Source organism: Epinephelus fuscoguttatus, linkage group LG10 (genome assembly GCF_011397635.1).
Source record: "Epinephelus fuscoguttatus linkage group LG10, E.fuscoguttatus.final_Chr_v1".
Lineage (NCBI taxonomy): Eukaryota > Metazoa > Chordata > Actinopteri > Perciformes > Serranidae > Epinephelus > Epinephelus fuscoguttatus.
In genome coordinates this window covers 29,465,915-29,493,847 of record NC_064761.1, presented here as the reverse complement: position 1 = coordinate 29,493,847, position 27,933 = coordinate 29,465,915, and the positions used below count along the sequence as shown (strand labels likewise).

The 27,933-nt window shown below is 44.5% G+C and overlaps 1 protein-coding gene across 2 annotated transcripts; it reads left to right on the top strand.

Annotated features, from left to right (window-relative positions):
- Nucleotides 1-383: 383 nt before the first annotated feature.
- On the top strand, nt 384-27,697 carry shdb (Src homology 2 domain containing transforming protein D, b). 2 transcript variants are annotated; one of them, XM_049588707.1, is made up of 8 exons: nt 384-610; nt 1,234-1,617; nt 3,490-3,640; nt 7,051-7,272; nt 18,186-18,263; nt 19,060-19,234; nt 22,481-22,600; nt 25,739-27,697. In XM_049588707.1, exons 2-8 carry the CDS (start codon nt 1,285-1,287, stop codon nt 25,923-25,925), a joined length of 1,266 nt encoding a protein of 421 aa, XP_049444664.1. In that variant the 5' UTR covers nt 384-610; nt 1,234-1,284; the 3' UTR covers nt 25,926-27,697. The 2 variants fall into 2 exon arrangements, with proteins under 2 accessions (XP_049444664.1, XP_049444665.1); XM_049588708.1 differs by lacking the exon at nt 18,186-18,263 and having other exon boundaries at nt 25,739-27,695.
- Nucleotides 27,698-27,933: the final 236 nt, after the last annotated feature.

The window sequence follows — 27,933 nt, the reverse complement described above, 5'->3', positions numbered from 1 at the left end:
AAGCAGGTAACAGTTTTGTTCACCCTTCTGCCTTTTTGTAGCCTAGTTGTTTTATGGGAAAAATGCATTAAATCATCTGAGAAACCTTTAGTGAAGCTAAAACAGGAAAGTCTCCAGTGATGTAATGCGAATAAATAATGCACATGTTTGGATCACATCCATGCGAGCTCTTTTTTCCCTCCCCAGTTTCTGCTTTTTAGTTGTTTCCCCCAAAGCAGTGTTTTTGAAAGCGGATGTATCTCTTGTTGCAGACGGTCTGATGTGCAGATATTTCAATGAATGAACGGTCGGCTGACTGCGAAAGGGAATAGGAGGATATTCCTTTGGGAATGAAGCGCCTCCCCTTTAATCGCTCGGTTGAGTTTCTCTCGCAGCTCCAGTCGCTCTCTCTTCACTCGCACATTTGCCGTCAGTCGTCAGAGGAACTCAGACTGAGTGCGCTTGTTTTTGTTCCAGAAAACCGCAGTTTTGCTTTTCTCTTGTCCCTTTTGTGGAATAAAAAGCGGCAGCAGCGGAAGGTTTTGTCACTTCTTTGTGCCGTTTTGTTGTGATCGACATGAAGAAACGCGGAATTAAGCGTCCCAAGTGGCTGAAGGACTGAAGAGGGTTGGTAAGTGAGTGCGCCTTCGTTGCGCATCGCTCGCTGGGATTTAAATCCACTGTTTTGGTGACTGATTTAAGTGGAAGTTTAAGAGATTATTATTTCTACTTTTATGACATATTCACCTTCAGTTTACAGCTTTCCAAATATGTGCCAAAACTAAAAACGTTGTATTTAAATGATGGTTAAATTACAAAAGAAATATGTTAAAATTTAAAACCATTTTGATTTATTTAATTCCACATTGCTTTGATATTCAGCCTTTGTCCTCCCTTCTTTTATCAGCATGTTAACGTCGGACTTTATTGCAGGGGTGTGAAATGTAATTGCAGCCTTTGGGCAAAGTCCAGATGCCAGACGTTATTGCTCCCTGCGTAAAACAAAAGGGGTGCGTAAAGCCCAGCTGTTGGTGTAGTTTAGTGTCACAAGTGCATGTAAACGTATACTGATTGTGGGTCCATGATCACGAGAAAGTTGTCCAGCACAAATATTATGAGAGGATCAGGACCTGTGGATTAGAATTGTTTTGGGATCTTATTGTTTTTAATATTGCAGCTGTCCACAGCACAAATCCATTCAGCTCTCACAATCTCATCAGAAATAACCCCCATGTCCCTGTCTGCTCCCTGCAGCCTCCTGCTCTCACTCCACCACACGCCAGCACGCTTGGACGCAGAGCTGCGATGGCCAAGTGGCTGAAAGACTACCTGAGCTTTGGCAGCAGGAAGGTGCCCCCGCAGCCTCCCACACCAGACTACACAGAGAGTGAGATCCTCAAAGCCTACCGGCTCCAGAGGGACCTGGACTTTGAGGATCCCTATGAGGACTCTGAAAACAGATCCAGGGGCGAGCCTCAGACTTCTGACCCCGCCACACCTGTGTATGGGTCTCCCATGAAGTCATCCACTGTGGACCTGAAATCTCCCAAACACAGGCTGATCAAAGTGGACTCCCAGGAGCTGGGGCGCACCAAGATCCTGCTCAGTGCCATCTCTTTGGAGGATCAGCAAGAACCTGTAAGAGCCTCAGTTTCTCAGCATGTGTTTGTAGGAGCTCAGGGCAAGATGCAGGTGATGACAAATTAAATTTCTTATGCGGAGGATGAAGGATAAAAAACCACTCTCCCACTTCGCTCTCATCCCATTTCCATCACTATGACAGCTTTATTGATCAGACTCCATAAACGAGTGACTGGTAATGTGTGTCTCAGATATGCATTGTTTACATAAATCACATTACATCCCATGCACCACATAAATTCACTACTGTAGATGGAGGAAAGAATTATTGATGGCTTGAGCGGACCATTGAGTCTGAGAGGGTCACAGTCCCGTGAGTTTATGTCCTTCCATAAATAATAAATGAGGTTTAGTTTTGCAAGCTGAGAGAGACCCCCGCATGAGCACATGTTAGGGGCCATATACAGTACGCCGTATGGTGATATGCCAAGAGCCACAGGGAGGTATAATTTATACTCCGGTGCTGTTTGTGTCATCAGAACTGCAGTGCTCTCCCGGCGATGTACTGTGCATGTTGTGCTGTAGAGAACATACACAGCGACTACACAGAAAAAAGGCAAACAGATGTTGAAAGAGCCACCGGAGCGGAAGCAAAGGTTTAACAAGAAAATGGTCTTCACATTAATTCAGCTCACAGATGCTGAGTAGGTTAGGGAGTATTTCGGGGTTTTCAACGCTGCAGTTAAATCCATGACTCCACTCATGGAAAATGCTACAAGTGCGCAAAGTCCTGAAGTGGATTGAAGTAATAGTCTTAACTGAAGTCGATAGCTCCCCCCTCTCTACCCCACTCTCCTCCTGCTCTCATTAATTTCCCAGGGTCTGTGGGAAACATCCGCACTCTAATTAACATTGCAGATTCCTGTGCATCGATAGATAACCTGTTACAGAATCAACATGGGATTAGAATGTAATTTTGTGGGGGCGCGTGCATGTCTAGCAGGAATTTGGGAAGTGAGCCTTGTCCCAGTGTCTTCCTTTGTCCTGGAGATGGGGAGAGAGCACTTTGCCAAAATGTGTATGTGTTTGCAGGTATGTGCTTGTGTATGTGTGTGTTTGTGACCATATGGCTGCCTTTGAATCTGTCACTGTGCCAGCTGATCGGTGTTTTCCTCCTGCGCTTGCTTGAAGGAACAAATGCTCCCGACCAACCAACCAGGACCTTCTTTACTCTCTGCGTTCTCTTTCCACTGCCAAAAAATACATCATCCTCAGACAGGACAATTTCTGGCTGTATATAGCTTAAATGTAGCAACAAACATACCATACAGTCCTTTCTTCAAAGGTTTTAAGAGGTAACTACATATGGTATAGCTGCTCCATATGCACAGCATTGGTTTGGTTTGGTTTTGTGATGTTGCACACTAAAGATGCAAATTAGCGTCTTGATGACACTCCAAAAGCGTTTTTGTCTGTAACCAAACATATAGTTAACGTGCCATTCAGTGAGGGTGTGATTGCTTGTTAAGAGTGTTGCGCTGCTCTCTCCATCTCGGGTCTTGATGAGCTATTGTCTGTGCAACACTCCTTCCTTTCTGGCGTTTAGACATGCATTACACACTGAATTCTCCTGGTTATCAGAAAATATTCATATCCCAGACGCCTTAATTCAAGTGTTTCAGTCAAAAGTGTGATTGATGTGCAGCTTTCACAAAATGCTGATAGGAAACGGTGCCTGAAAGTCAAACTCATTACAGCCTATGATTGGAATCTTGTGCTGCAAGATGGAAATGTTTAGAAATTAGTTTGTATTCATTATATAACATCAAGTAAAAAAAAACATGCTGCTACTTTGCTCTGCATCGAGGTCAAGTTAATGTTCTGTAACAAAACCCATTTCTCTTCATCACTGTGTATTTTGTCCTTTAGGTGGTTCCATCTGCTCCATTGGCAGGTGACACAGATTATTCTGACCCATTCGATGCTCGCTTGGACCACAGGACAGAACCAGATCTCAGACCTGTTCCCTGTGAGAACAACGGCTACATGGAACCGTATGAGGCCCAAAGGGTCATAACAGGTCAGTGGACTTTTTGTCTTATAGTTTTCTCTGATAGTTATCTCTACATATGGTAAAGCCTTTACATCTGTGTAAGTAATGAAACAGAATTCCCTTCATAATATGAGAGTAAGTGCAAATCCTAAAGGGTTAAAGGTCCAGTGTGTAGGTTTGAGGGGGATATTTGGGCAGAAATGGAACATAAAAAGTATGTTTTATTTAGTATATAATCACCAGAAAATAAGATCACTGTGTGTCGTTACCTCAGAATGAGCGGTTTATATCCACATAAGGAGCAGGTCCACGTAGTCTGCCATGTTGCAGTGCCATGTTTCTGCAGCAGCCCAGAACAAACAAACCAAACACTGGCTCCAGATCGGGCCATTTGCATTTCTGCCTCAGCCACCATAGCTCACAGCCCCTCTGTGATGAGTCAAATAGAATCTGAAAGACATTTTTAACGTTTTAAATCCCCTGATCCATTTGTTTTGGAGAGGAAGAGACCTCTGAGGATAATTTGGCTCCCAGTAAAAACCTCCTGATTGACTTGATCAGAAAAAAGGTGACCACACATTAGCAGGTTCTCTGTGATGAGCCAAATGACATTGCAGGAACACTGATTTGTAATGTGAAACTGCTTTGTTCAATGTTTTTACCGGTTTAAATACCTACTGTACATAGGGAGTGGGTCTTTGTCCACAGAGATTGCCTTATTTCTACAGTAGTCCAGGGTGGGCAATCCAAACACTGACTCTAGATAGGGCCATTTGTGTTTTTGCATATTGTGGTGACGGTAGTTAGCAGCCCCTTGGAAAAACACTGATTTTTTTTCATGTGAAATGAGTTTATTCAGTGGTCTTACCTGTTTAAATCACAGGATCCATTTGTTTTGGAGATGAAGACACCTCTGCGGATAATTAAGCTCCTGGTAAAAACCTCCTGAACAACGAACACTAAAGGAATTCTAACCGGGAGAAGTATCAGCTGGTTGCAATCTGCAATCCTCACCATTAGATGCCACTAAATCCCCCTAAATCTTACACACTGTTCCTTTAAATTTAGACCTCTTACCTGACATAAAAGCTTGCGTCGGTTGCGTTTCAGGTGCACCAAATCATGAATAAAATATGTAACTGATGTAACTGTGGCATGACTCAATGGCATCATTGAGCCAAAATCTATCAGCAATTTCTTTGATGACTAACGCTGGTCAATCCTTTGGTCTGAAAACATTAATGTTAGTGTCAGTTTAATGACCTCATTTGTTGGAGTTCTACGCCAGAGTGTTGAACCTCTCCGCTCCAATGTGTCTTCAGTTCATCACAGACTGAGTCAACCTCACGAAATATCCCTTTAGAGATGTCCATCCAGTCTCCAGTTTCAGAGCCTCCCGCCTCCCTCGTGGATTTCTCCCACATCATCGAGCTCACATCTATCGTTTTCCATTTGTCTCTCCTCCTATAACATCTCTGTCTGCCCCTTTCCCCCGCACTCTCCCTGCTCTGTCCCACTCATTTAGTGTAAAAGCCTCCCCCCTCCTCGTCCTCCATCTCTCTATCTCTCCTCATCTCGAGGGCTCTCCCTGGCCCTGAGGGGAGTCTGGCTGTCTCTCTAATCGGTCCTGTAGTGAATTTTATGTCCTGTCCTCTCTCCGTTGTCACTTTCGCTGCCTTTTTAGTGGTCAAATGAAGTTTGCAATATCAGGCTTGAAGTGAATGGAGCATCACTCCCTCTGCTCAATTGAGAAACCTTGGAGAAAATCCTTTCTCGCTGCAGCTGGAGAGATTAGATTCTGAACGGTGATGGCAGAGCATTTGACAAAGCATTGTCACAGCTCTTTCAATGACTTTGAATTGAGCCTGTCACTCTAGGGCTGTCTGTCTGCCTGCCTTTGTCTGTCTGTCTCTCACTCTGCTGTTGCTCATTAAAAAACACAACAGAGCGGCAAAGACAGATGTGGAATCTGAATAGCAATTATCTCTCACAAAGACTGTCCTGAAAAGACACCTGTGTGCTTTTTCGACTGTACTTTTAGAGAGAAAGCATCTTCAGTGCTTATAGTTTAGTTCATGAGGATAAGAAAGGTTTACAGCTCCAGTGCATCTGTATGCTTTAACACTTCCCATTGCCAGTCCTCTCAATCTTCAATTTATGTCACCTTTCTGTCAAATCGCTATCCCCCCACTCCCCACCCCCCCACCTCTGTTTTCCTCCATCATGTTCCCTATGAATTTCTCATTTTATTTCCTCCATGCCTGTTTTTATCTCTCCGCCTTCATCTTCTCCATCTCTAGGCTGTCGCTGACACCACGGGTTCCCAGTGCAGGTAGAGCAGCATTCAGCCCCGCTGTGCTTCTGTCTCAATGACTTAACATCAAACACTGACAGACCTTCCTCCCCCCAGCCTCCCTCCCTTGTCCTTCTCTCCCATCACCCGCTCTCCTCCCCTTGTTTCCTCGCTGCTTCCTTTTCCTCTTCCTTCTCCTCCTGCCTCGCCTCGCTCCTCCTCTCTCACCATTTCCCCTCCACCCTCTTCTTCATAACCTCGGGGCCTTTCCCCAGGGCCTCCACTTGGTCGCCATGGTGACTACAAGGCCGCCCAATAGCGGTGTCTTGTCGTGTGAAGGTTAAAGTTTTTCTCTGCCTTTCACCAGGGAACCCTTCCATTTAGTCCCGTTCCCTTCTCACGTGAGTGCACCTCCTTTGCTGCTGGCTGTGTGCACAAAAGATGCCGACTCCTTCATTTTCCCCCATTTTTCCTCTCCTGTGCCACCTGTTTTTATAAAGGGTACATTTTTGAGGTCAACATATCAAAGCGCCATTGCTGATTGCTGCTGCTGCGGCTTAGAGGCTCCTATTGATGCATTTAGAAATCAGATTTCATCCTCTTGCTTGCGTCAATAATCTTAAAGCCTTTTATCTCATGGCCATATTTGGCTCCACACAACAGTCGCAAATGCTGAGAAACACTTCTTGGGTGGAACCCACTGAGAAAGTGATGAAAATGTTAACGAGGGACAGTGGATGCTGTTGTGAGCCGTGCTAGATCGCTGCTGGGATTCAGGATGGACGAGAGAAGGCGGGGTGGGTTTGTCTACCATGTTGCAACTCAGCATCTAGCCCAAGGCCTTGTTAAGCCCCCCTATATGAGATTCTGAGCCCACGGCAAGCTGTGCAAACATCATTTGTCTCTCTCCTCTAATTCTAGTCATGTCAGAGCTCAACAGGCTTTTTTGTTTTTCTTTGTACTACAGGATAATATCACTGTTGTGTTCGTGTGAACTTCATCGCTACTGGCAAATATTATTTCTCGGCATTGCCTGTTTTTCTTGCTGACTGTTTAAACATTCAAGATTTTTTTTAAATCCTTTTTTTAAGTGCTTCTGTGTGTCGGGGCATGAATCAGTGGTATTTTGCATATGCATCAACAGAGCTGCAGCGAGGTCCAGGAGGAGGACGGTCGCGGGGGGGTGTACAGCTCTATGACACCCCTTATGAAGACGAGCGAGGCCAGCGCCTGGGTCTGTTGTACGGAGAACCCCAGGAGGAGGGCAAGGAGAGCAGCAGGCTGCCGCAAGATGATGAGAGACCGGCTGATGAGTATGACCAACCCTGGGAATGGAAAAAGGATCATATCTCCAAAGCTTTTGCAGGTAACCAAAAATATTCTAACAATATTCTGACAGTAAAATAAACAGGAATAAGGGTGACGCATAATCTGACAAAGCCCATCTACAAATTTTGTTGGCTGTTTAACAAATAATTGATACGCTCTCCTTCAAGTAACAGTTCCTACACCTGCAAAATTATGCAGAAAATTAATTTATGAGTACATTTCAGACAAGGTTTAGACAATGGAGCTGCTGAATCATGCTTCACTGTATATTTAAATCGATATTCAGAGCTTCCCAGAATAAAAGCGAGGTAGTGTGATTTAGGATGGCTAAGCATTGTGCAGGAGAAGCATTTTTAACTGAACACTACATTTAATGCCTCCATACTGGCAATCATCCATTGTATTTAAGTGTCTGTGAGGGAGACAATGAATTCTACCTACTCTACGGATAACTATACAACTCCTGGAGCTTCTGGGTGTCAAGCATAAACCATAAGGTATCTCACAAATGTCTTTTTTTAAGGCAATCGTTCAGTAGAATTAGTGAAAATGGCTCAAACGGAGCAGTTTTAAAGGTCAAAGCCCTCCCAGGAGCACACAGTGAGCCCTGCTGCGATTACTACGTAGTGCAATACTCATCTAACTGTCCTGACCTTTTGTGTTGGGCCCCCCCCCCCCCCCCCCATCACTACATCTCCAAAGCCTTTGGAGGAAATGGAGAGTGCTGTGACCTTCACTGTCTCAGCTCAAATGACACATATCGTTCTGTTTCTTTTACCGCATTTAAACACATTCTGGTGACTATTGATTTCTCGCGCTCACAACAACCTCTGAGATGATCATTAGACTTGACAGAGATGTCTTTTTTCTGTGTGTACATGCACGAGAGAGATGGTGTAAACGTCATGAAGAGAAGGTTAGCAGAGGAACGAACAGAGAGCAAGGTTCATTTTCGTTCATAACATCTGCAGTATTTCTAAAATAATTGGCACATTTTTTTTAAGTTCCTCTGACAGTGCATGCCACAGCCCATCCCATTATGTTCCATCTATTGGATATAATTGGAGGGAGAAGGTGAGGAAGAAGAAGTAAGAGAGACAGAGGGACGGAGAGAAACAGAACTAGACTGATAGGTCATTTAGGACTGGATCACTGTAAGGCACGCAAGGCCAAGTTGGCTTAATTGAGCTGCATCTTCGAGTCATCAAGGTCAAGGTGATGGGATAATAAATCAACCTTGCCTCGTATGCACTCCCCTCCATTCCCACTCTCCTCCCCTCTCCCCGTCTTATGTGTGCCCCTCCCTCTCTTCTCAGTTAATTACATGCCTGCGTGTGCATGACCGATCCAGTGCTAATAAGAGAGTCATGGTCAGCACACCATTGTCTGAACACACACACATACACACACAGAGACATTCACACCGTGTTCAGGCTCAAATCACATTAACTAGAGGAGCAGCAGAGACACCGTAACTTATTTGAGAGCGGAGGTGATTTAAAAAGGAGGTGTACACCGGTTAATTTAAAAGCCGATATCACCTCTCACCTACTTAGCACTCATTCCTGCTTTATCTGTCGTTTTCTCCCTCTCCAGCCTTTCCTCTTTCTGCCACATACAGTACGCGCTCCTGCAGAGCAGCGCTTACAGCACCATTAGAGAGCGCAGTGGAGGAAAACGCTTGTGCGGCTCGAGTTGTCTGACCCCTTGTTTTTTCCATTTGGAGTCAGCACTCCGAGCTGGCGTGCTGTCTGTCTGAGCAGACCAAAGCACTGAAGTGTAAACACACAAACAGTATTTTCCATTCTCACATTTAATCCATATTCCCAGGCCCACTCAGCGTTGCTAGGCACGGCCCACATGTGAGGGAGAGAAGAGACGGGGAGGACGAGGATGGAGCAGAAAAAAACGAGAGATGGAAAAGATGGAAAAAGAGGGGGAAAAGAGATGAGGAGGAGGTGTGAGAGGGAGCGAGATGGACAGAGAGAGAGAAAATAGATAGAGAGGCTTTGGAGGAAGCTAGCTGGAGAGAAATGGAAAGGGACGTCCAAGGTTATGGTATGTTTGGTGGCAGCTCAATGGATGTTTGTGGTGGCCCACTGCTTCAGAGGGGAGGGGCGTCGAAGAGAATTAATGGTCGGGGGCTGTGGCGAGGTGAGACTGAGGGAGAGGAGGGGGAGTCAGGGCCATTGTGGCAGGGTGCAATCCGTCATCCGCTAACACAGGCACACTCTCTCACGTATACACACCAATGCAGCGGTGACAGGGCTGTCCCCACGGCCCTCCCTCCCTGTGGATGTGACACACTCACTCAGATAACCCGCTACAGGGGGCAAAGGGGGGGCATCGCAATCTGCCAGTAGCCTCTCATCATCACCTTCACACAGGCGCATGCAAACACATGTGGATTCTCAGCTAGGTTTTCCAGCTCTGATTATCAGGCCCCTAATTCAAGGGTGAGAAGAGGTTGTGTGCATGTTGGCAAAAATTAGCGTGTGGGTGAGTGTGGGGCGAGGGAGTGGGGAGGATCGCTGGTGCATATTGTATGTGGATTTGCGTGCATTGCATTCATGCAAGCGCTTCTGAACAGAATCTCTCTAATTATGATTTCCACAGCTTATCCATGCTTAAATGTAATCGCCTGGATGAATTTTGAATTTTGCATTCTGCAGCTATTTTTCACATAGTATCAAAAAATAAGCTTGCCTCCGAAGCATTTTCCTCTATTTTCCATTGGATATTCACTTCAGCTCAGCTGTGTGAGGGTGAATGTGCCCGAGGGCTCGAACGTGACAGGCCTCTCTCAGTTTGGTGGGTTTTAATTGCGGCGTTAGAAAGCTGTCACCAGTCACCGGCGTCCAGCTCAAATTACTGCAGTCATTAATTCCTGGAAGTCAATGGACAGTCCAGCAGTGAGAGATGGGCCCTGCAACCATTCAGCCCCAATTAGTGAGCTAATGAAAGGCACAATCTCATTATCTCTCTGATGGCTACACCTAACGAACAGACGAATGGGTGTTTCAGGTATTTCATGTTTGTAAGTTTTATGGTGCAGTACGGGAGCTTTGAGCCGTTTGATGCGGACGATGGTCGTCTGAGGATGTGTGATGAGAGAGCTGCAAATCAGCTGGAGATCTGGATGGGGAAGGTGAATGAATAACATTTCCACCCCTGGAAATTACTATTATCGTGCCATTGAGAAAAGCACTTATCCTCCACTTGTTCCAGTGCAGCTGCTCATTAGGCAACAGCAGAAGACAGGGGCTTTGCAAGGGAGCTCCTGAGTATGAATGTGTGCATCATAAAAGCAAGAGGATGGTGGAGAAGGGATTTTTATCAGTTCAGATAAACTGTTTGCAGCATAGAAAGACTTTCAAGTGGGTATTTTGTCGTCCTACCGTTTATGTGGCAATTTGTTTGATATATATTGAAACTGCTTTATTCCAAACAAAGGGCTGTTTAGGAAACTGCCCATATAGCTTGAGTCATTGTTTTAAGCTGTGTCAGCAGCACAGCAGTAGGGAGGCAGTGTTGGTTGGTGGGTCAGTCCCCTACTTTGGTCCAGACTGAAACATCTCAACAACTACTGGATAGATTGCCAGACAGACATCCACAGTGCCCAGACGATGAATCAAACTGACTTTAGTGATCCCCTGACTTTTCATGCAGCACCACCATGAGGTTAGCATTTGTGGTTTTGAGTCAAATGTCCTGTAAACTATTTGATGGTCGTGAAATCAGAAGCAGACATTCATGTTCCCCTCAGGCTTTATTGTGGAGACTCTGGTGTTCGTGTTCAGTCATTAGTTCAAACTTTTAATCTGTCCAATACTTGAGTTTGTGACCAGATGTTTGCAAAACTAATGACATATCCATCAGCTTCAGTTCTACTTTATATTTATGGCTAATTGTCAAATGTGCTGAACACGGGCAACGTCTCATAAATCTGCTGAATATGTTAGTATTGTCGTTGTGAGTTGTTACATGCTGATGTCAGGAAGGGATACTCTGCAGATTTTCAACCAGCTTTGCATCATATAGTCAACTGTGCATCTTGCCAGCACTCAGATCTCCCTGCTCATTTTGGGCTGTTGCTTGAAATACAGATTGTGCTTCCTTATCTTTGTATGCCCATCACCACTGTGGACACGAAGAGGATAGAATAGACGTCTCAAACTCAGACAAAACTTAGATCAAACTGTAACACTAGGCATTGCTAATCACATATAGCCAATGTTCTGTTACTGTATTGCCTTCTTCTCACCTAAAATGTTTTTAGAAACATGTTTTAGTTTACTTTTTAATTGTAATATAAGAAATTTGTTACCAGCTGGCTGCCATATTGTTTTCAGACGGGCAACTTGCATTGCGTCACCCACCAGTGGGAGTGTTTATTGGCCTGGTGCGGCGCAGTGCAGGTTTTCTACCTCTTGAGCAAAAGCCACAGCCCTTGCTGTTTTCTCTGGTCATGCAGCACCAATTTCAAAAGTATTAGCATCTTTCTATTGCACAGATAGCCTATTATGAAAAGACCACATTTCCCGCAGTGAAATACTTCCTTAAGCTCAAAGCCCTGCTGTGCCTTTGTAGCCTCACAGAGCCACTGTGACTGTAGACTCGTCTTTTTTAGAAATCAGCAATTGAGAAGCAAAACAGCGGAACATAACATTGTACACATTATTATTGTGAGAGATACATTTTGAAGACATTAAAAAGAGATTTTGAAAGTTGTCCAGAGCATTTGGTCATACTTTATCTATCTTTGTGTAAATAGCACCGTTGGCTGGATGCTGAAGGGCTCTTTAAAGTGTTAATGCACACCGAGGCAAAAGCTTGGTTTAGCAAAGCTTGCAAAGACACCTTGACAGATGGTGGGCGTTTGTATCTGTGGTGTCTGGTTGTCTAGATACATGTGCTCTGGCTCTGACAGGACAGGACGAGGTTTCTGGGGCTGTTCTGCGTGTGCAGGACTGGAGATGTATTTGTGTCTGTGAATCCAGACAAACAAGAGCAGGGAAAAAAGGAAAAAAAGAAAATGAGATTTACGTTTCTGATGTGATGCTGCTCTCTATTGCTCCAAGCAGGCCCTGGGGGCATCTGACCAGCCTCTTCATCAATTTAGAATTTAGAATTTAGTGGAAGGACCCTTGTCGGGCGCTCTCTCTTCCTTTTGCTCTTGCTTCCCTTTTCTCTTTGTCACATTCCCTCTCCCCATGGCTGTTTCTCGCTCTCCTTCAGCAGCAACCTTTACTGACATTAATGAAAAGGCATGTCCTTTGTGAGTCTCTCTCACCAACCAATATGGGAGACGGCTGGAGAGGTGATGGAAGTAGAGTAGGGCAAGAGAGGAAAGGAGCAAGGGAATATGGAAAAAGAGATAATGCCCCACTTAGAGGAAGATAGGTGAAAGAGGGGCGATGAAGAATGAGGGATGTTCAATATGGAGAGAAAGGTGGTGCGGCAGGAAGCCATGGGAAAATGGATATAATGAATGTCTGGAAAATGGATACACAGACAGGATTGTCAAGAAGAGTGTGGTGCTTAAATTGAAATCAAAATGGTGTGGATCCATGTTATGAAAGGGGAACTTGTATGAATTCGTGTTTTCTTCATCCTCACTGGCATAAGGTGTTAATTGTCAATCCTTATGGGGGCCATTTTGCCCAGCAGAAGGTCTTTGTGTGCAGAGAGTAGACGGGATGCCAGGGCTGTTTGAAAAACAGATGTCTTCATTAATGGACCTAATGAAGCTGTTCTATTGTCTTTGTCTGCTCCTCCTTTATTACGAGGACACAGAAAACAGCTGGTGTGCTTGAAAAGTCAGTTATCCGTCACTCAGGGCGATTTTTCCTCTGTGCAACACAGAAAGGTTCGGTCACTCCCTCCCCCTCAGATCATTTCGGGTAATTGTTAGCAGGTAGTTGAGGCACCGGGCACATGTGGCACAAATTACCACTGTTGCCTGTTTCATCAGCTGCCTTGAAATAGAAGACAGACGTGAATGAAAACACACTCCTTTGTTTTAGCATATATAATGAATACGGTGTAGTTTTTAAGCACAAACCATGAACATGGGCTGTGAGCACCGATGAGAGTGTGCCTTTGTGTGTGGACCATTAGTGTGTCTCATTGTCTTGTACAAAGCAGAGCACTAACAGCCCTGTATGTAAGACAGATCCACAGGTTCCCATTAGAAGTGAATGGAAGCCAGATGTTCCCAGCAAGTGAATGGGTGACACTGTGTGGTTGTGTGTGTGTTAGCTTGCTATTCAACCTTTTGTTATCAGAGTGAGGAGCTCAGGCAAGGTGTGTGTGTGTGGGTTGGTGTGTGTTTAGCTTTTTGCAGTGCAGAGAGCTGCCAATATTTCAGTGTAACTCCCAGATAAAAAAATACACTAGTACTAGTTATCTTGGTGGAGCCTTCAGGTTCAGGAGGGGTTACACGAGTTACCCTAAATTAAGGAAAAATGACTGTGTTTAATAATAAATATTTCTGAAAATGGATTTATTAATATAGATTTGATATATTCTGACAGATAGCAGAATGATTCACTCCAGTAATACCAACTGTGTGTCTGCTCTCCTGTGTTTCTGTCTGTTTGATGTCTGGCTGCTATTTGCCGCCTCTGTTCTTGTGTGTGCGCATGCAGATCACACAGAGAGTCACAGAGAGACAAAAATCTGCTGTGTGTCTGATGATTTCAGTTGTTTACAGTTTTATATTTTAATGGTATTATCTTGATATTTGAAAAGCAGGTCAATAAGGTTTCAATCCTGGACTTTCAGACTCAGTCACCTACTGGTTTATATTCTACCTGTCTAATAAGGGGTGGATCAAAATATTGATACAGAAGTATATCATATGACTTCCTCTTGTGATAGGTTATCAATACACTTGTGCCAAATATAAATGCTTTTATTTAAGCTATAGTTGGTAATGTTGGAGAGCTAGCAAGATTTGAAAGCGGCACCTCCTCTAAGCTCCACCCCCTCCTCCCCCTCCCGTCAGTGCTCCGTCCAAAGCCACGGCCCCACACAAGCTTGAACGCGCATCCTGCAGTCAGCAGAGCAGAGGAGAGCCGAGTAAAATAACAAATCCCCCCAAAGCAAACAGATAATTACCTGTCCAACAGAAAGACAGCAACCTCTGCATCACTTTTCAGGCCCTTCAGCTCCCTCAGTTGTCTCCACCGTTCAAAAGCTGCACCAATGTTGACGTCTGGTTTGTCCCCTCACTTTATCCAAAGCCTTTTTCATTGCAGCCTTTTCTGCCTCTGACTTTCTTGTCTCAGCCTGTTTAGCGGGGCGAGCCATTACAAGTGACGCTGGAAGTGATACTTTTGGCTGCATTTTCTCTGCCATTGTTCAGCAAATTCCTGCTAACTCGGCATTTCTGCTGAGTATGCTGAATATTTCCGGCAACGGTGACACGTGATGAGTGCACGCAGGGAGGAGGGAGGGAGGGACGGAGGGGGGCTCGGGCAGGACGAGACATGAAGGCATCTGATTGGTTCTTTCCATTCGCACCAAATGGCAGGGATTGGTCAGAGTTTTTACGGGCCTGCAGCTGCCACAGAGGTCTGATTTTTTTCATTCCTTTTTCTGAACACATTATGTATTGACTACTCTCAGGGTGGAAGGACCATTTCACCTAATATAACAAGAAGTGTTTCTGAACAGGATTACCAACTATAACTTTAACTCTGAACTGATTCAGGTGCCAGTATGACTTACCAGATTCACTACTCCATGACTCCTCGTGGTTGGTTATCAAATGGATAAGGGTAAAGTGAACGGAACCAACTTGCGGTGAAGAAGAAACTCACAGGGGGAAACAGCAGACAGTGTGGAGTCGAATAGCGGCAGAAAATAAATCAGAGAGGCACTGTCATCTTTCAGTTCAATTCAATAAGCTTTACATGACATTTCTTACGTGTTGCCAAAGCACAATTACAATTTAAGACAGTGAAAATTAAAAAACAATTGGGGCGTCGGTGGCTTAGTGGTAGAGCAGGCACCCCATGTACAAGGCTGTTGCCGCAGCAGCCCGGGTTCGAATCCAGCCTGTGGCCCTTTGCTGCATGTCACTCCCTCTCTCTCTCTCTCTCCCCCTTTCACGCTTGTCTGTCCTATCAAATAAAGGCTAAAAATGCCCAAAAAATATCTTTAAAAAAAAAAAAAAATTAAAAAACAATTAACAACAATGTATTTTTTCAAATGCATTGACATAAATTTTAAAGGAGAAAAAAAAACATTAGGTGAAGGAGTAAATAAAAAGGCAGAGCGTGATCTGTGATGAGCTGAACTATATGTTGTTGTGTTGGTTGTCTCTTAGACTGTGACATGCATTGACATCTTGTTGCATTTATGGCGCTGACACTATTTTTCTCCAAGTAGAAGATTTTTTTTGTTATTTATTTGTTATGAACTTTGTCCTGATGTCTTCATATGTGCCACATTGTAGCAGGAAATGTTCCTCTGTCTCCACCTGTCTCTGTGGACAGAGTTGACACAGCCTGTCTTCTCTAGGCAGCCAGGTCTGCCTGTGCCTGCCAGTCTCTATGTCCAGGCTGTGATCACTGAGTCTGTACACAGTCAAAGTCTTTCTCAGTTTCTGATCTGTCACAGTGGTCAGATAGTTTGCCATCATGTCCTGTCTGTTTAGGGCCAAATGGCATTGAAGTTTTTTGGGGGTTTTTTTGTGGTAGTGTGTCCAATAGTTGATGTAGTTTTCTTTTTCTCAAGCTATAATTTGGTTGGGCTGGAATGCGTGAGGGTTGTCCTGACGCCTTGTGCTGTTAGAAGAGGTGAGCCTCAGGACGTCTTTCAAGTCGAAAGCCTGAGCTCACTTCAGTTCTTACAACCGAGCCAAACAAGATCAACAAAGACTGTGCAACATGCAAGAACTGTTTTGTAAAAGTTAAGTACTTTAGCAACCCCAATTAAACATGCATAGCCACCTGCTAAGTCATCATCCTGATCTCATTTTGGAGAAAACTGTGAATCAGCCTACAATGTGTTTGCTAAAGCAACATTAAGTTAAGACTCACAATTCCCGATACTTGACTTTTTGGGGTATATTTTGTCTTCACTTCCACAAACATCATAATGTAACATAGATGATTGTCTTGCAACTTATCAAGTATCGCAGAATTCCCATATCGTGATACCATTCTTATATGGGGAATGTACTGTGATAATATGTTGAGTTCCACTCTGATTGCCCCCCCTACGTCTAATCAGGGAGATTAGATACAAGAAGAATGCTTTTAAACAGAGTTTAACTCAGATACTTAATTGATCTGCCTCATTTCAAGCTATAATGAGTCCACCAAGATAAATTAAATGGATGCCAGAAACAGGTGCATTGTTTAAAGTGTTCATGTCCAAAGCAAAACTGACAGTGGAAACAATCAAAATCATCTCAGGACAGATGTTTTACTTTTTGGCGAGAGGAACACCAGACAAAATGAGTTGTTAAGACGGACAACAGTCTCCCAAAACCCGAGGGAGTGGAATCTTGATGGAACTTTCCCCTCTGAGTGTGTATCACCACTACCTCAGCTTATCTCTCAATCAGATAGCTGTGCACATTTCTGATCTGTAATAAATTGTTTTGGCTGTCTCCTTTTTCTCTCGCTTTCTTGTTACCCTTGACTTGCTTTTTTTTCGCTTCTCATTTACACCCTTCTCTCTTTCTAATGCGTCTGTCTCGGTTTTGCTTGAGAATTAGAGGTGTGAAATGTGATGTGGTGGCGAGCGGACAGGCAGCAGAGTGTGGCAGTGGTGGTGTTTCGGTGTGTTGCGTGTGTGTGTGTGTGCAGACCTGGATGTTTGCGTGCATGTTTCCCATTGAGGGGTGCCAGGCCACACTTTAATCCTGGCTTCGGCGGAGGTGCGGCCCGCTCCAGATGGGGCCATTGTACTGCGCCATGCATCAATAATTCACGGAGAGCCAGAGAAAGTGGCGGAGTGTGTCTGCCTGCTCAATAATTAACCAGGGAGGGAGAGCGGCATGTATGTACAGCCTGGGTCTCTCTCCAAACGCCCATTCAAATGGCCTTTGATGTCGCGGGGCCTGGGGGGTCTTTGGATTTGTCGGCTCATTAAGACGTCACCCCTCTTTTCCTTTTATTTGTTTTGTAATCCGTTTTCGCTGTGAGCAGGAGCAGAATGTACGGTGTGAAACGGGCAAATCGCATAATTCGTGTGTGTCAGTGTGTGTGTAAGGCTGCAGTAATGACTGTTAAAATAGACGGTTGCCTGCCATGGTAGATAATGAGCTATTTTCAGTTCTGTGCACCTTCTGCTCTCTGCTCTCCTACTGTAGGTAGGACAGTGAATGGAGCATTATTCTGCCCCCATGCTCCTCAGTTCATCTGCCACACTGCTCTGTGGGTTGCAGTGCACATAAAGTCACGTTTTGTTTTCATCACATCTGCTGCTACTAGACAGTTGCTTAAAGTGGATTCATTCAAACGACTATAAATAATGCAGCCTCTGACTTCACCTGTCCTCTCTGTTTCATCTTCTTCGCTTTCCTCGGTCTTATCACACATGATAAATTACTGTAAATATAGGGTCTGAAGACTATGTTTTTCCACAAGCATGAAGCAAAGAGACAGGAGGTAGCGTATATTACATCTCTTCATGACAGGAGGTATGGTTAATTACATCTCATGACACCACATCTCTGTCATCTGCACGCACAGCCTCACCCACTCTCAACAGGACTTCCCTTTCTTCCACATCTCACTTCTCGCTCACTCTCTCCTCCTCGTGTTAAAATCTTGCACCTGATTTCAGTCTCACGTTTTAATCATCACCACTTCTCTCGCATATCTTACTTGAGTTAACTTTGTTCAAGCCCATCTGCTGTTTTCTCACTCTGTCGCTCCCTTTTTTTCTCTCTCTCTCTCGCCTCCTCCCCGCTCCCCTCCCCTCCATTAGAAATGAGGGAGTTGTCGGAGTTGCCCTGGCCTGCCCCAGTGGGTCAGCTGGAGGAGGAGCCCCCCGTCAGAGAGCAAGGTGACCTCCCACCCTGAACACAACCCTTCCCCCCATCCCTACCTCCCTTTATCACCCCAAGCACACGCATATGCACTCACCCTGACCTTCATGACCCAAGCTGTTGTCTTACATCTGCTCTACCTCTGTCCTAAACCCCCCGCGGCCTGCATCTGCACCACCTGCATTTGTTCCTGCCTGTTGCAATTGTTGTGTTGTCAGTTTTGTTTTGTTTTTTGTTTTTTTTTGGGGGGGGGGGGGGGGGGTTGAAGCTCTCCCTTCTGATTCCCCTCTTGCATCAACCACGCATGAACAGTGCCCTGTAAATTAACATGTCTGCCTTGTTCATTTTAGGACTATGGTACATTTAATGTTTAATTACAAGTTCTGTAGATTGAATTGCGGCAAAATCAGGCACAGAAGGGGTAAATAACACTTCAGTGTGTGCACGTAATTTGCTCCAGAATAGAATCAACATCAAGTAATCTGCCGTGTAGTCTATTGGAAGACAAAGACTTGCACCAGAGCCAAGCAGGAAGACGCCAACTCCCTGTCTCTATCTGCCCTTAGTGACTCATAAAAACGTTGATGATGGTAACTGTGATGATGCTGATAGTTTTGCAGTCTGTCAGTCCGGGACCCCAAGCGGGACCTCTAGTTCGACCCATCCACGAGAGGGTCTCTCTACAGCATGCGTGGTTTTGCAATAGCCGGATGTCTGATGTTTACCCGAGTCTGGCTGTGAGGTTTAATCCCTTCCGATCATAGTGCTGTGTAAATACTCTGACTCACTTTTTCTGTCCCCATTTGCCAACAGTGCAGTTTGATGGCGCAGAGTGGGACCGCTCCTCGTCGCCCACAGAGCGGTTGCGTCCTCCGGGGGCCCGGTCCAGCCCGCTGGCAGGAGGGGGGATGAAGTTTAGGATGCCCCAGGAAAGCCACGCCATGGTTGGGGAGAGAGTAGACCCAACTCTGCCTCTGGAGAAGCAGGTGTATGTATGCAGTGTTCTGTTCAACACACAGGAGCAACATTAATGCATGCCAGTTGTGTCAGAGCATAGGTCAGTTAAGGTTTAATCAGATTAAGAGGCTCACACGTCCGTGACTTTGATAGTTAATGATTGAGTGTCTTTGTTGCCATTAATTTTATTACCTTGAATATAATACAGGAAAATTAATTGCTCTGTCACAGAAGAAAAATAGCAGTAATAATAGTGGTTATGTGGTTTACATCCACTAATAAAAGTGGCTGAAAAATTACACATGAAATAATGCAGATTGTAAGATGTTTACATATCACAGAAATATCGCATTAAACAAGGCATTTCTTCTGTAGCATAATTCTGAATTGTAATGATTAAATGCATCAAACAAACCTAAATTATGCAATTATTTGTGCATGTAAATTTAATTAGCATAAACTATTAATCTCTGTGGGTTGTTAATGTCTCTGTGGCTGTAATGCACATTGATTTGTCATACACTGCTGTAAAAGCACTTTTTAATATTTGAGGTAGAATTACGTTGACATCCCACAAATAAAGCCAAAAAATCCATTTTATTGCGCCGCTTTGGTCTATTTAGGGCGTGGACACATTAAAACGAAACGGTTATGTGTTTCGGCTAAGCAGCGATCATCAGAGCTCACAGAAGTGCGAAAGGTTAGAATGAGAACTAATTAAGTTGGAACATTAAAAACACACATTTACTTTGGTCTTGTAATTTCAGACATCATTGGTGTAATTTATGTGCTGTTTGTGCGCACATAAAGGGCCGTTTTACTAATGAAATCCAAGCACATGACACCCCTTAAGCACACATGCACATGCGCACACATTCACTTGAGGATGGCGGTTGATTATTATGCCCCATTACTCCCTGATGATCTCTTAAGTGCTGTTATGAGCTTTGTGTTTTCCTTCAGCTCTGCTTTAAACAGAGAAACAGCATCACTGTCAACCTGTAGCGTTCAGCACACCTCCCCAAGTCAGGTCCAAGAAAATCTTATTATTGTGGATGGCAGTGTTGGTCTGTGTGTGGGGCCGTTTAACGTTCTGGATGGATTACCATGAAATTTTGTAGAGACAGTCATGGTTCCCAGAGGATGAATCCTAATGTCTTTGGTGATGACGTGATCTTTCCCCCTGCAGCACCACCATGAGGTTGACATTTTCTAGGAATAGATTGTCATAAAATCTGGGTCAGATATTCATGTTGTCTATGAATTTTAATAACGTTGGTGATCCGTTATCATTTCAACTAGCGGCATCAAAATTGGCTAAATTACTACTTTGTTTAATTTGTTCATGAGTAAACACCTGCAACTAGTGATATTTCAACTTTAGCTGTACTTTGTTTTTAGTGTTAATTGGCAACTGTTAGCATGCTAACATGCTAAACTAAGATGGTGAACATTACGGCGCCATGTCATTGGTCCGACAGCCCATTGGTCCGACATCCCATTAGTCCAACGCCCGTTGTTCCGATATGTGATTATACTAGGCTATACTGTATTTGTGTATCATAGAGGATCAGCAACGCAACAAAAGTAGGCTACTGGTCAAGTGTCATAGAGAGGAGAGAATGAAACAACATAACCTCCTGTTATTAACTCTGGGGTCGAGGTTGTGTGGGGAGCTCTCTGCAGTGCTGAACGGCTCCCGGAGTATTTCTGCCTTGATGGTGCGCCACAACCAGCTCTGGGTCACCTGGGAAAGGCTTGAGGCGAAGCAGGCTCACGGCTTATGTGTTTGCCACTTTCTTTTTCATGTTAACCAACACCATGATCTTTTCCTAACCCTAACCCTAACCAAGTGGTTTTTGTGCGTAAACCTAACCAGACCTTAACCACAGGGCATCATGATGATTTCGGAACAATGGGACTTCGGAACAATGGGTTAAATATGGTCGGAACAACGGGATGTCAGACCAATGGATTGTCGGACCAATGGGCAGGCCCCGAACATTACCTGCTTAGCATCTGGTGTTGCCGCTTGGCGACATTCACCCTAGATTTAATGACTTTTTGGGCCCTCCTAGCAGCTAGCAACAAATTTAGCAACTTCTTCAGACCATCAGAGAAAGAGCGAGGAATATATTCATATACATTATTGCATGCTGCTCAGAGTATTCACAGTCCTCGACTCCTCTGCCAACAGCGCCACGTCTTTCTTGCTCTTTCCTGCGTTGCAACACTGAACAGGCAGTCAGTGGTTGTTGGGCTGGCAGCAGGAGAGGAGACACTGCTCATCGCACTGAGTTCGATTAAAGTTGTTTTTTATCAGGGCGTCAGTGTCTTAGTGGTAGAGCAGGCGCCCCATGTACAAGGCTGTTGCCGCAGCGGCCCGGGTTCGAATCCAGCTCGTGGCCCTTTGCTGCATGTCACTCCCTCTCTCTCTCCCCCTTTCATGCTTGTCTGTCCTATCAAATAAAGGCTAAAAATGCCCAAAAAATATCTTAAAAAAAAAAAGTTGTTTTTTATGGTTACGTTGACACTCTTTGTCTCGGGATTGGAGGCGCGAGAAAGCTCTTATTGCAATCAAATGTTTTGTTGATGATTTTTCTATTGAATTCTCATTCAGCAAAGTTGTAAAACACTTATATTATCCCAAATAAATATGTGATGACATCACCAATATGCAAACAAGCACATGATGTTGTCTGGCGACCTGTAGTGTCTTTTGGAACTAGTTTCATTGGAAAGAGTTGGCAACACTGTTAGCATAGGCATGTTAGCATGTGAGTATGTTAGCATACTGTCGTGAGCATTTAGCTCAAAGCACCACTTTGTGTAAGTGCGGCACAGTGATGCTAGCATGGCTGGTGATGCTGTGCTTTGATAGAGCTGTTGCTCAAATATAATGTTAAGACTACGTGCTAATTGAAAGACAGGCAGTAGTGTGTGGCAGCGCGAACACACTCCGCCATGGTGTTACAACTGTTAATTAGAATTAACTGCTGTTGAATTAGAGACCAGAGAAGCCATTTCTTATTTGGAAATACATGTTGTATTATTTTTTTTCTATTCATCTTAAATCTTATTCTTTAGAAACATTCATACGACTTATAATTACCATTCGTATCATCAATGTGCCCGTGATTAGTGGGACCTAATCAATAAAAAAACATGACAGAGTGTCGACATCCAGCAACAGAAGGTGTAAAAATATGTGTGAATCACACTTAACGTACTCACTTTTACTTTGTCTTATTGAGTGTGTGTGTGTTCTGTCTATCAGGTGGTACCACGGCTCACTGTCGCGGTCGGAGGCAGAGTCGCTGCTAACGCTGTGTAAAGAGTGTAGCTACCTGGTGAGGAACAGCCAGACCAACCGCTCTGACTACTCTCTGTCCCTACGGTAAGACATAGAGACACACACACACACACACACTGACCCACCATAACGAGTGAAGCAAACACCTGAGCGCCTTCAGTATCGTTCCCCAAAAAACAGTGTTACAATTTAATTGCACACTTATCATTTCTTCTGCCGTGCGACTGTGAAGTGTGTGAAGTGTGTGTGAAGCCACCTGAGCCACCAATCTCATATCGCAGTCTCCACACCTCTCCATCTGTCTCTCCCTCCTCCGTCTCCCTCCCTCCCCTCCACCGTCACCCCCACTCAAGATCACTGCCGCACTGATCCCTCTCCCGATACTCATTTGCAGGGCACAATACTGCTTATCTGGTCAAATCTCTCCCTTGTAATTACTACCATGATCCATCGTCCCCGGACTCACAGCGCCCTCCCATCGTCCCTCTGTCCTCACCCCATCCTTGGCCCCTCTCTGTGGCCATCCTCTGTGGCCCCAGTGGGCCCTCTAAGTGGTAATCAGGCAGGTAGAGCACACTTCAGTGCACACATCATCCTCCCCGTAATCACTAATGAATATGAATTACCTTCTGTGGGCCACACAAGAAGGGAATGAGGGAGGGAAGGGAGAGAAGGGAGGGAAGGGAGGGGGATGAGGCACAGAGTGACACTGTGTTGGGCTGACATACAAACAAGCTAATGCATTACTCATTTACATGACCAAAGTGGGTCTGACACGCACACGCTCACATGCACATTTGCTCAAGCAACAAGGTCATTTCTGGTGCTTGTTCCCCAGCTGGCACATGTGAGGTTTGGAACATGTTATATCTCTCACAGACTCCAAAATTTTACTTGGTTAGACAGTGGAGTTGTCCTTCATTGAAGTAGACCTATGCAGAATCGTCGGTTACAGTTTGTAAACACGCTCACCAGTGAAAATGGAAGTGAAAGCCAACGCCAGATTCACTCTAATTTGGCGTCTTGCCTCGCTATATTCATGTTTTTTTGGCACTGTGTCTCTTGGATGCCTGCTGCTCACAGTCTAGCACCTGGTTGCTACCTTTATACAAAGCCTCAACCTCACCTGAGCGCAGTGGAGGTACATGCCCATAAATGTCCCGAACACAGAATGTAGGAAGAAAATAAAAAAATGCAGGCAGAGGGCAGAGTCTCACACATTTCTAGTGGGTCATAAGTGCTGATGACACAATCTGAAAAGAGTTGAAGCTACTTAGATCTTAAATTAGCTTAAGGGAAACTCATACAGCCTTTATTTTCTTAGTTTTGACCATCACTGTAATCAGTAATAATAAACTTAACTTAATTGCTGGATTCCAGGGACGCAACATCCCTAAAAAGAAGTCGGACAGAGCAAGAAACAGGAGCCATCTGATGATCAAACGGGTTTAAACAAAGCTCCTGATTAGCTTGACGTAAGAGAAGGAGACGCAGGAGAACAGATAAATATTACTCAAACTCATAAACATCAATCACAGTTTAAAGACTTTGACCTACTTTCATCTTCCCTGTACACGCACACAGTTTCCCTGTGCAGTAAGGGATTTTTACCAGTGTCTTTGGTGTGCTCACTTATTGTTTTGGCGCGTATGAAATTGTCTGCATGTTTTAAATGTGGGAAGCCCCTTTCTGCGAGTCACACATTCTTCCCCCGACCTCCATTTTTGTTGACCACAACGGACTACAATAATCTCGAGGGTAGTCGTGTGTCAGGTGTTTTGCATCAGGGCCATTTACTGGAAAGTAAACCTAAGTGCTCTCGCCTTCTGTTTGTCTTGTGCCTGGACAGGGTTTATGACTGAAAGCTTATGTGTGTAATTAAATAGAGAGAGAGGAAGTTGTTTTTGTAGCACTTGTTATTGTTCTTCAAACACTTGGCAAAGCCTTTCAGCCAGGTGACGGCTGGACACTTTATTCCTTTGGCTTTAGATAATAAGGTTGTAAACCACTGCTTGTTTGTTTGATTGTTGGATATCTGTAATTACTTCTGAGGGTACAGCATCAATATGACAGAAATGGCAAATGTACAAAAATAAGACCCACATAAACTGGAATTTTCCTTTCATGTCTGCAGTTTGACAGAAAATATAATTTTCCATCATGTCTGTGTCTAGACTGGGAAGAAACAGTCTTTATCAGGTTGTTGTTGGATACTCACACCACCTTTGTGATGTCTACACCCTGCAGTAAAGACAGCCTGTGTAATAACAACCAATGTGAGCAAAATTACATGAAATAAAGTGGCACTGTGCGCTTTTGTCATCGTGCTGCTCCTTGGAAAAAGTGAGCCACACCTGCTGTAAGATTACACAGTGCCGTGGACAATGGGAGGAATGATGAAGGCTGTTTAACGGAGACAAAACGAAGAAGCTCTCCGAAGTGAGTCAGCGCTGAAACAGCCAGATTTAAACCAACATGAATATTTATGGAAGAGTGCTGGTAATGTACCGTGAGATACAAAGAGTCCCCAAAACAAACAGGACTGGATGAAAGCACGCTGTCAACTCTGAGCGCTGACGTGATGAAGCATCTGGCTCGCAGTGCTCCGGAGGCCAGTGGGACGATCATAAACTGCCTGTTGTTTGGCTGTTTGTAGTCCCAGTGAGTGTTTCTCTTGGTTTCACTGCTCTTCAAAATTTAATTTGATTTACTAGAACAATGACAAGTCTTAACCCTTGTCTTTCCCTCAGCTTCTATAATTAGACGTACATCATGACTGGCTGGCTCTTAAAGGGGAAGTCCTGTCGTGGCTGCCTGGCACTTAAAGGGAGGAGGCCAGTGTGGTTCCCTCGGCTGAGCCACTTTCATAGTCCAGTGTTCTCACTCTCTCCCTCTGGCTTCATCTTTCCCTCCGAGAACTATTACGCCACTCATTCATCCATCATAATGTCCCGTCCTTCCCAATTTGTGACATGGTGTTAAATCTTGGTTAGAATCATGTCCTCAAAGTGCAGGAAAAAGACGTGAACATAAATCCAGGCTGTCATTTCCACTGTGTCATTATATGACAAAATGTGTGGTGGGCACGATGTTTTATGTGCCCCACATTTCCTTTCCCCCCACTCCTTTCTCACTTTCATATTGAATCTCTCACACTCTCTTTCTTCTTTTGTCTCCCTCTTCTCTCAGTCCATTCATGCATCCTGTTTCTTTTTCTCACAGGAGCTGCCAGGGTTTCATGCACATGAAGTTCACCCAGTACAAAGACGGCAAGTACGTGCTGGGGCAGAACAGCCCTCCCTTTGACACCATCCCAGAAGTCATCCACTTCTACACCACACACAAACTCCCAATCCGAGGCGCCGAGCATCTGTCCCTGCTGTTCCCCGTGCTGGTGCAGACGCTCTGACGCTCCTCCTGGACCTGCAGGATTTTCATTGTGACCGGACACATAAAACTTGAATGTTTGATGGGATCTTCCCAGTGGAGAATCAGTGCTCTCTTCTTGTTGGACTGGACTGCTTTTGATGATTCAACACACCAGGGGCTAATGCCCTCACCCACCACTGCTGTTGTACCTGTGCCAAGTGTCTCTAACATCCAGGGGATCGATTCACATGAAATGCAATACCTGAACTTTAGGCCACCTTTGCTGTAACTCCTCTCCCTCTCTCATCTCCGTGCTGAACTGAGGGGGCTGACTTCAGGACATGTGAAATTCTCCTTCTCCTTATTACATGTCTTTCACAGCTGACTGAAATGTAAAGTACGTTAGCCGAGCTGTAGCTGGGAGACAGCCTGTATCACCTGAATGTACTGATGCCCCAGTTTACAGGAGCTTTAATTACTGCTGTTCCACAATAAACACCTCATTGACACTGGTTAAAAATATTGCTGTTGTTCGGTGAAAACCTCACTGGTTGCTGATTTTTCATGTTTATATGAATCAATAAATTTTATTGTACAAGATGAGAAACCTTTTTCATCCTCGGGTTCGGAAGACCCTTTTGTAAACTGTGGAAAACTCCTATTTTCCACTCAAAAAGATGAAAGCTATTTTCAAAGATTTAAGGTTTTTACCAACAGCAGTTATATTCCAGATGCTTTTCTACACAAAGACACACCTGCTCATTCTCACCCAGTCTGTCCTGCACTGTCATGCTGCTGAAAGATTTGCTTGACACATCTCCATGTTGCTTGTTGATTGTTGATTGTGAGTAACAGACAAGCTGTGTTGTTGTTGGTACTTGTGTTGACCTCGCTGACCTGTATCTCTTGTTTGTTGCTTACATTGCATTTGGTAGACAATGCTGGGTTTGGAAAAAGAAAAAGAAAAAGGCCAAGCAACCTGTCACTGCTGTCATTGTCTCCTCACTGACGAGCTGTAGGCTACATCTGACGCAAAGAGACACTAATCAGGAAACAAGCAAACTCTCAAACTGTGGAACTGTTGGCCACGTCCTCACACTTCCTACATATTTGAGCGAAGATTTTCCAGCCAGCCAAGTCATTACATGCTGGTTGGTGAGTTGTATTAGAGTTAGATGCTTGCCATCTGGAATGGGTTTCCATATCTGCTGCCTGGTTGCAGCGTTGTGTGGGAACAACTGATTTTAGAGGAGTGCCAACTTCTACCGAACACATTGGAAATGACAAATGGAAAAAAATTATTTAAATCATTACTTCTGAATCCAAAATTGACTGGGTTGTATTAATTATTATTGTGGCCATTTTCTGTCACCAATAAAAGATGACAGGATGTATAATTTACCTGCTGTGTTGAAGCGTTTCATTGATCTTCAAAGTGGTTTTATGGAGTGTTTATTCTACATGTAGATCTTTATGTAGATCAGTGGTTTCCAACCCGGAGGCTGGGACCCCCACATGGGGTTTAGAGATGAATCGTGTTGGGAAATAATGAAAAACTAAATTCTGCTACACACAATCATGTTTATTTTCAGACTGGTGTCTAGCTTTTGTTTATTTCTTGTGAAGAACTGTGTATTTTTTTACTCTTCTTTAGGCCTCTGAAAACAATCAGAGGAAGGGAAAATCCTCTTGATTCAAAACCAAAATACGGCTTTTCTGACTGAGAGTATAGGTGATCGCATTTTACACAACAGACTCATCAGACTCACACAGAAACGGGGAAAAAGAGGCACAAAGGACTTGGCAAGATTGCGTGCTCCACACACTCAGACGCACGCACATTTGCTTTCCCTCATCCACTGACAGCAGGGTTGGGAGGGAGTTGGGTGAGGGCTTGGGGGGGGTGAGGTGTGGCTGAGGAGGGGTGAGGCAGCCCTCATTATTTGGGCTGCGCCGCAGTGAAAAGCACTGGGATTGCTTTCATTACTGAGCCAAATGAAATAGCAGAGGCTGATTACCCGCGTGACGGAGAGAGGAGACGAGCTGGA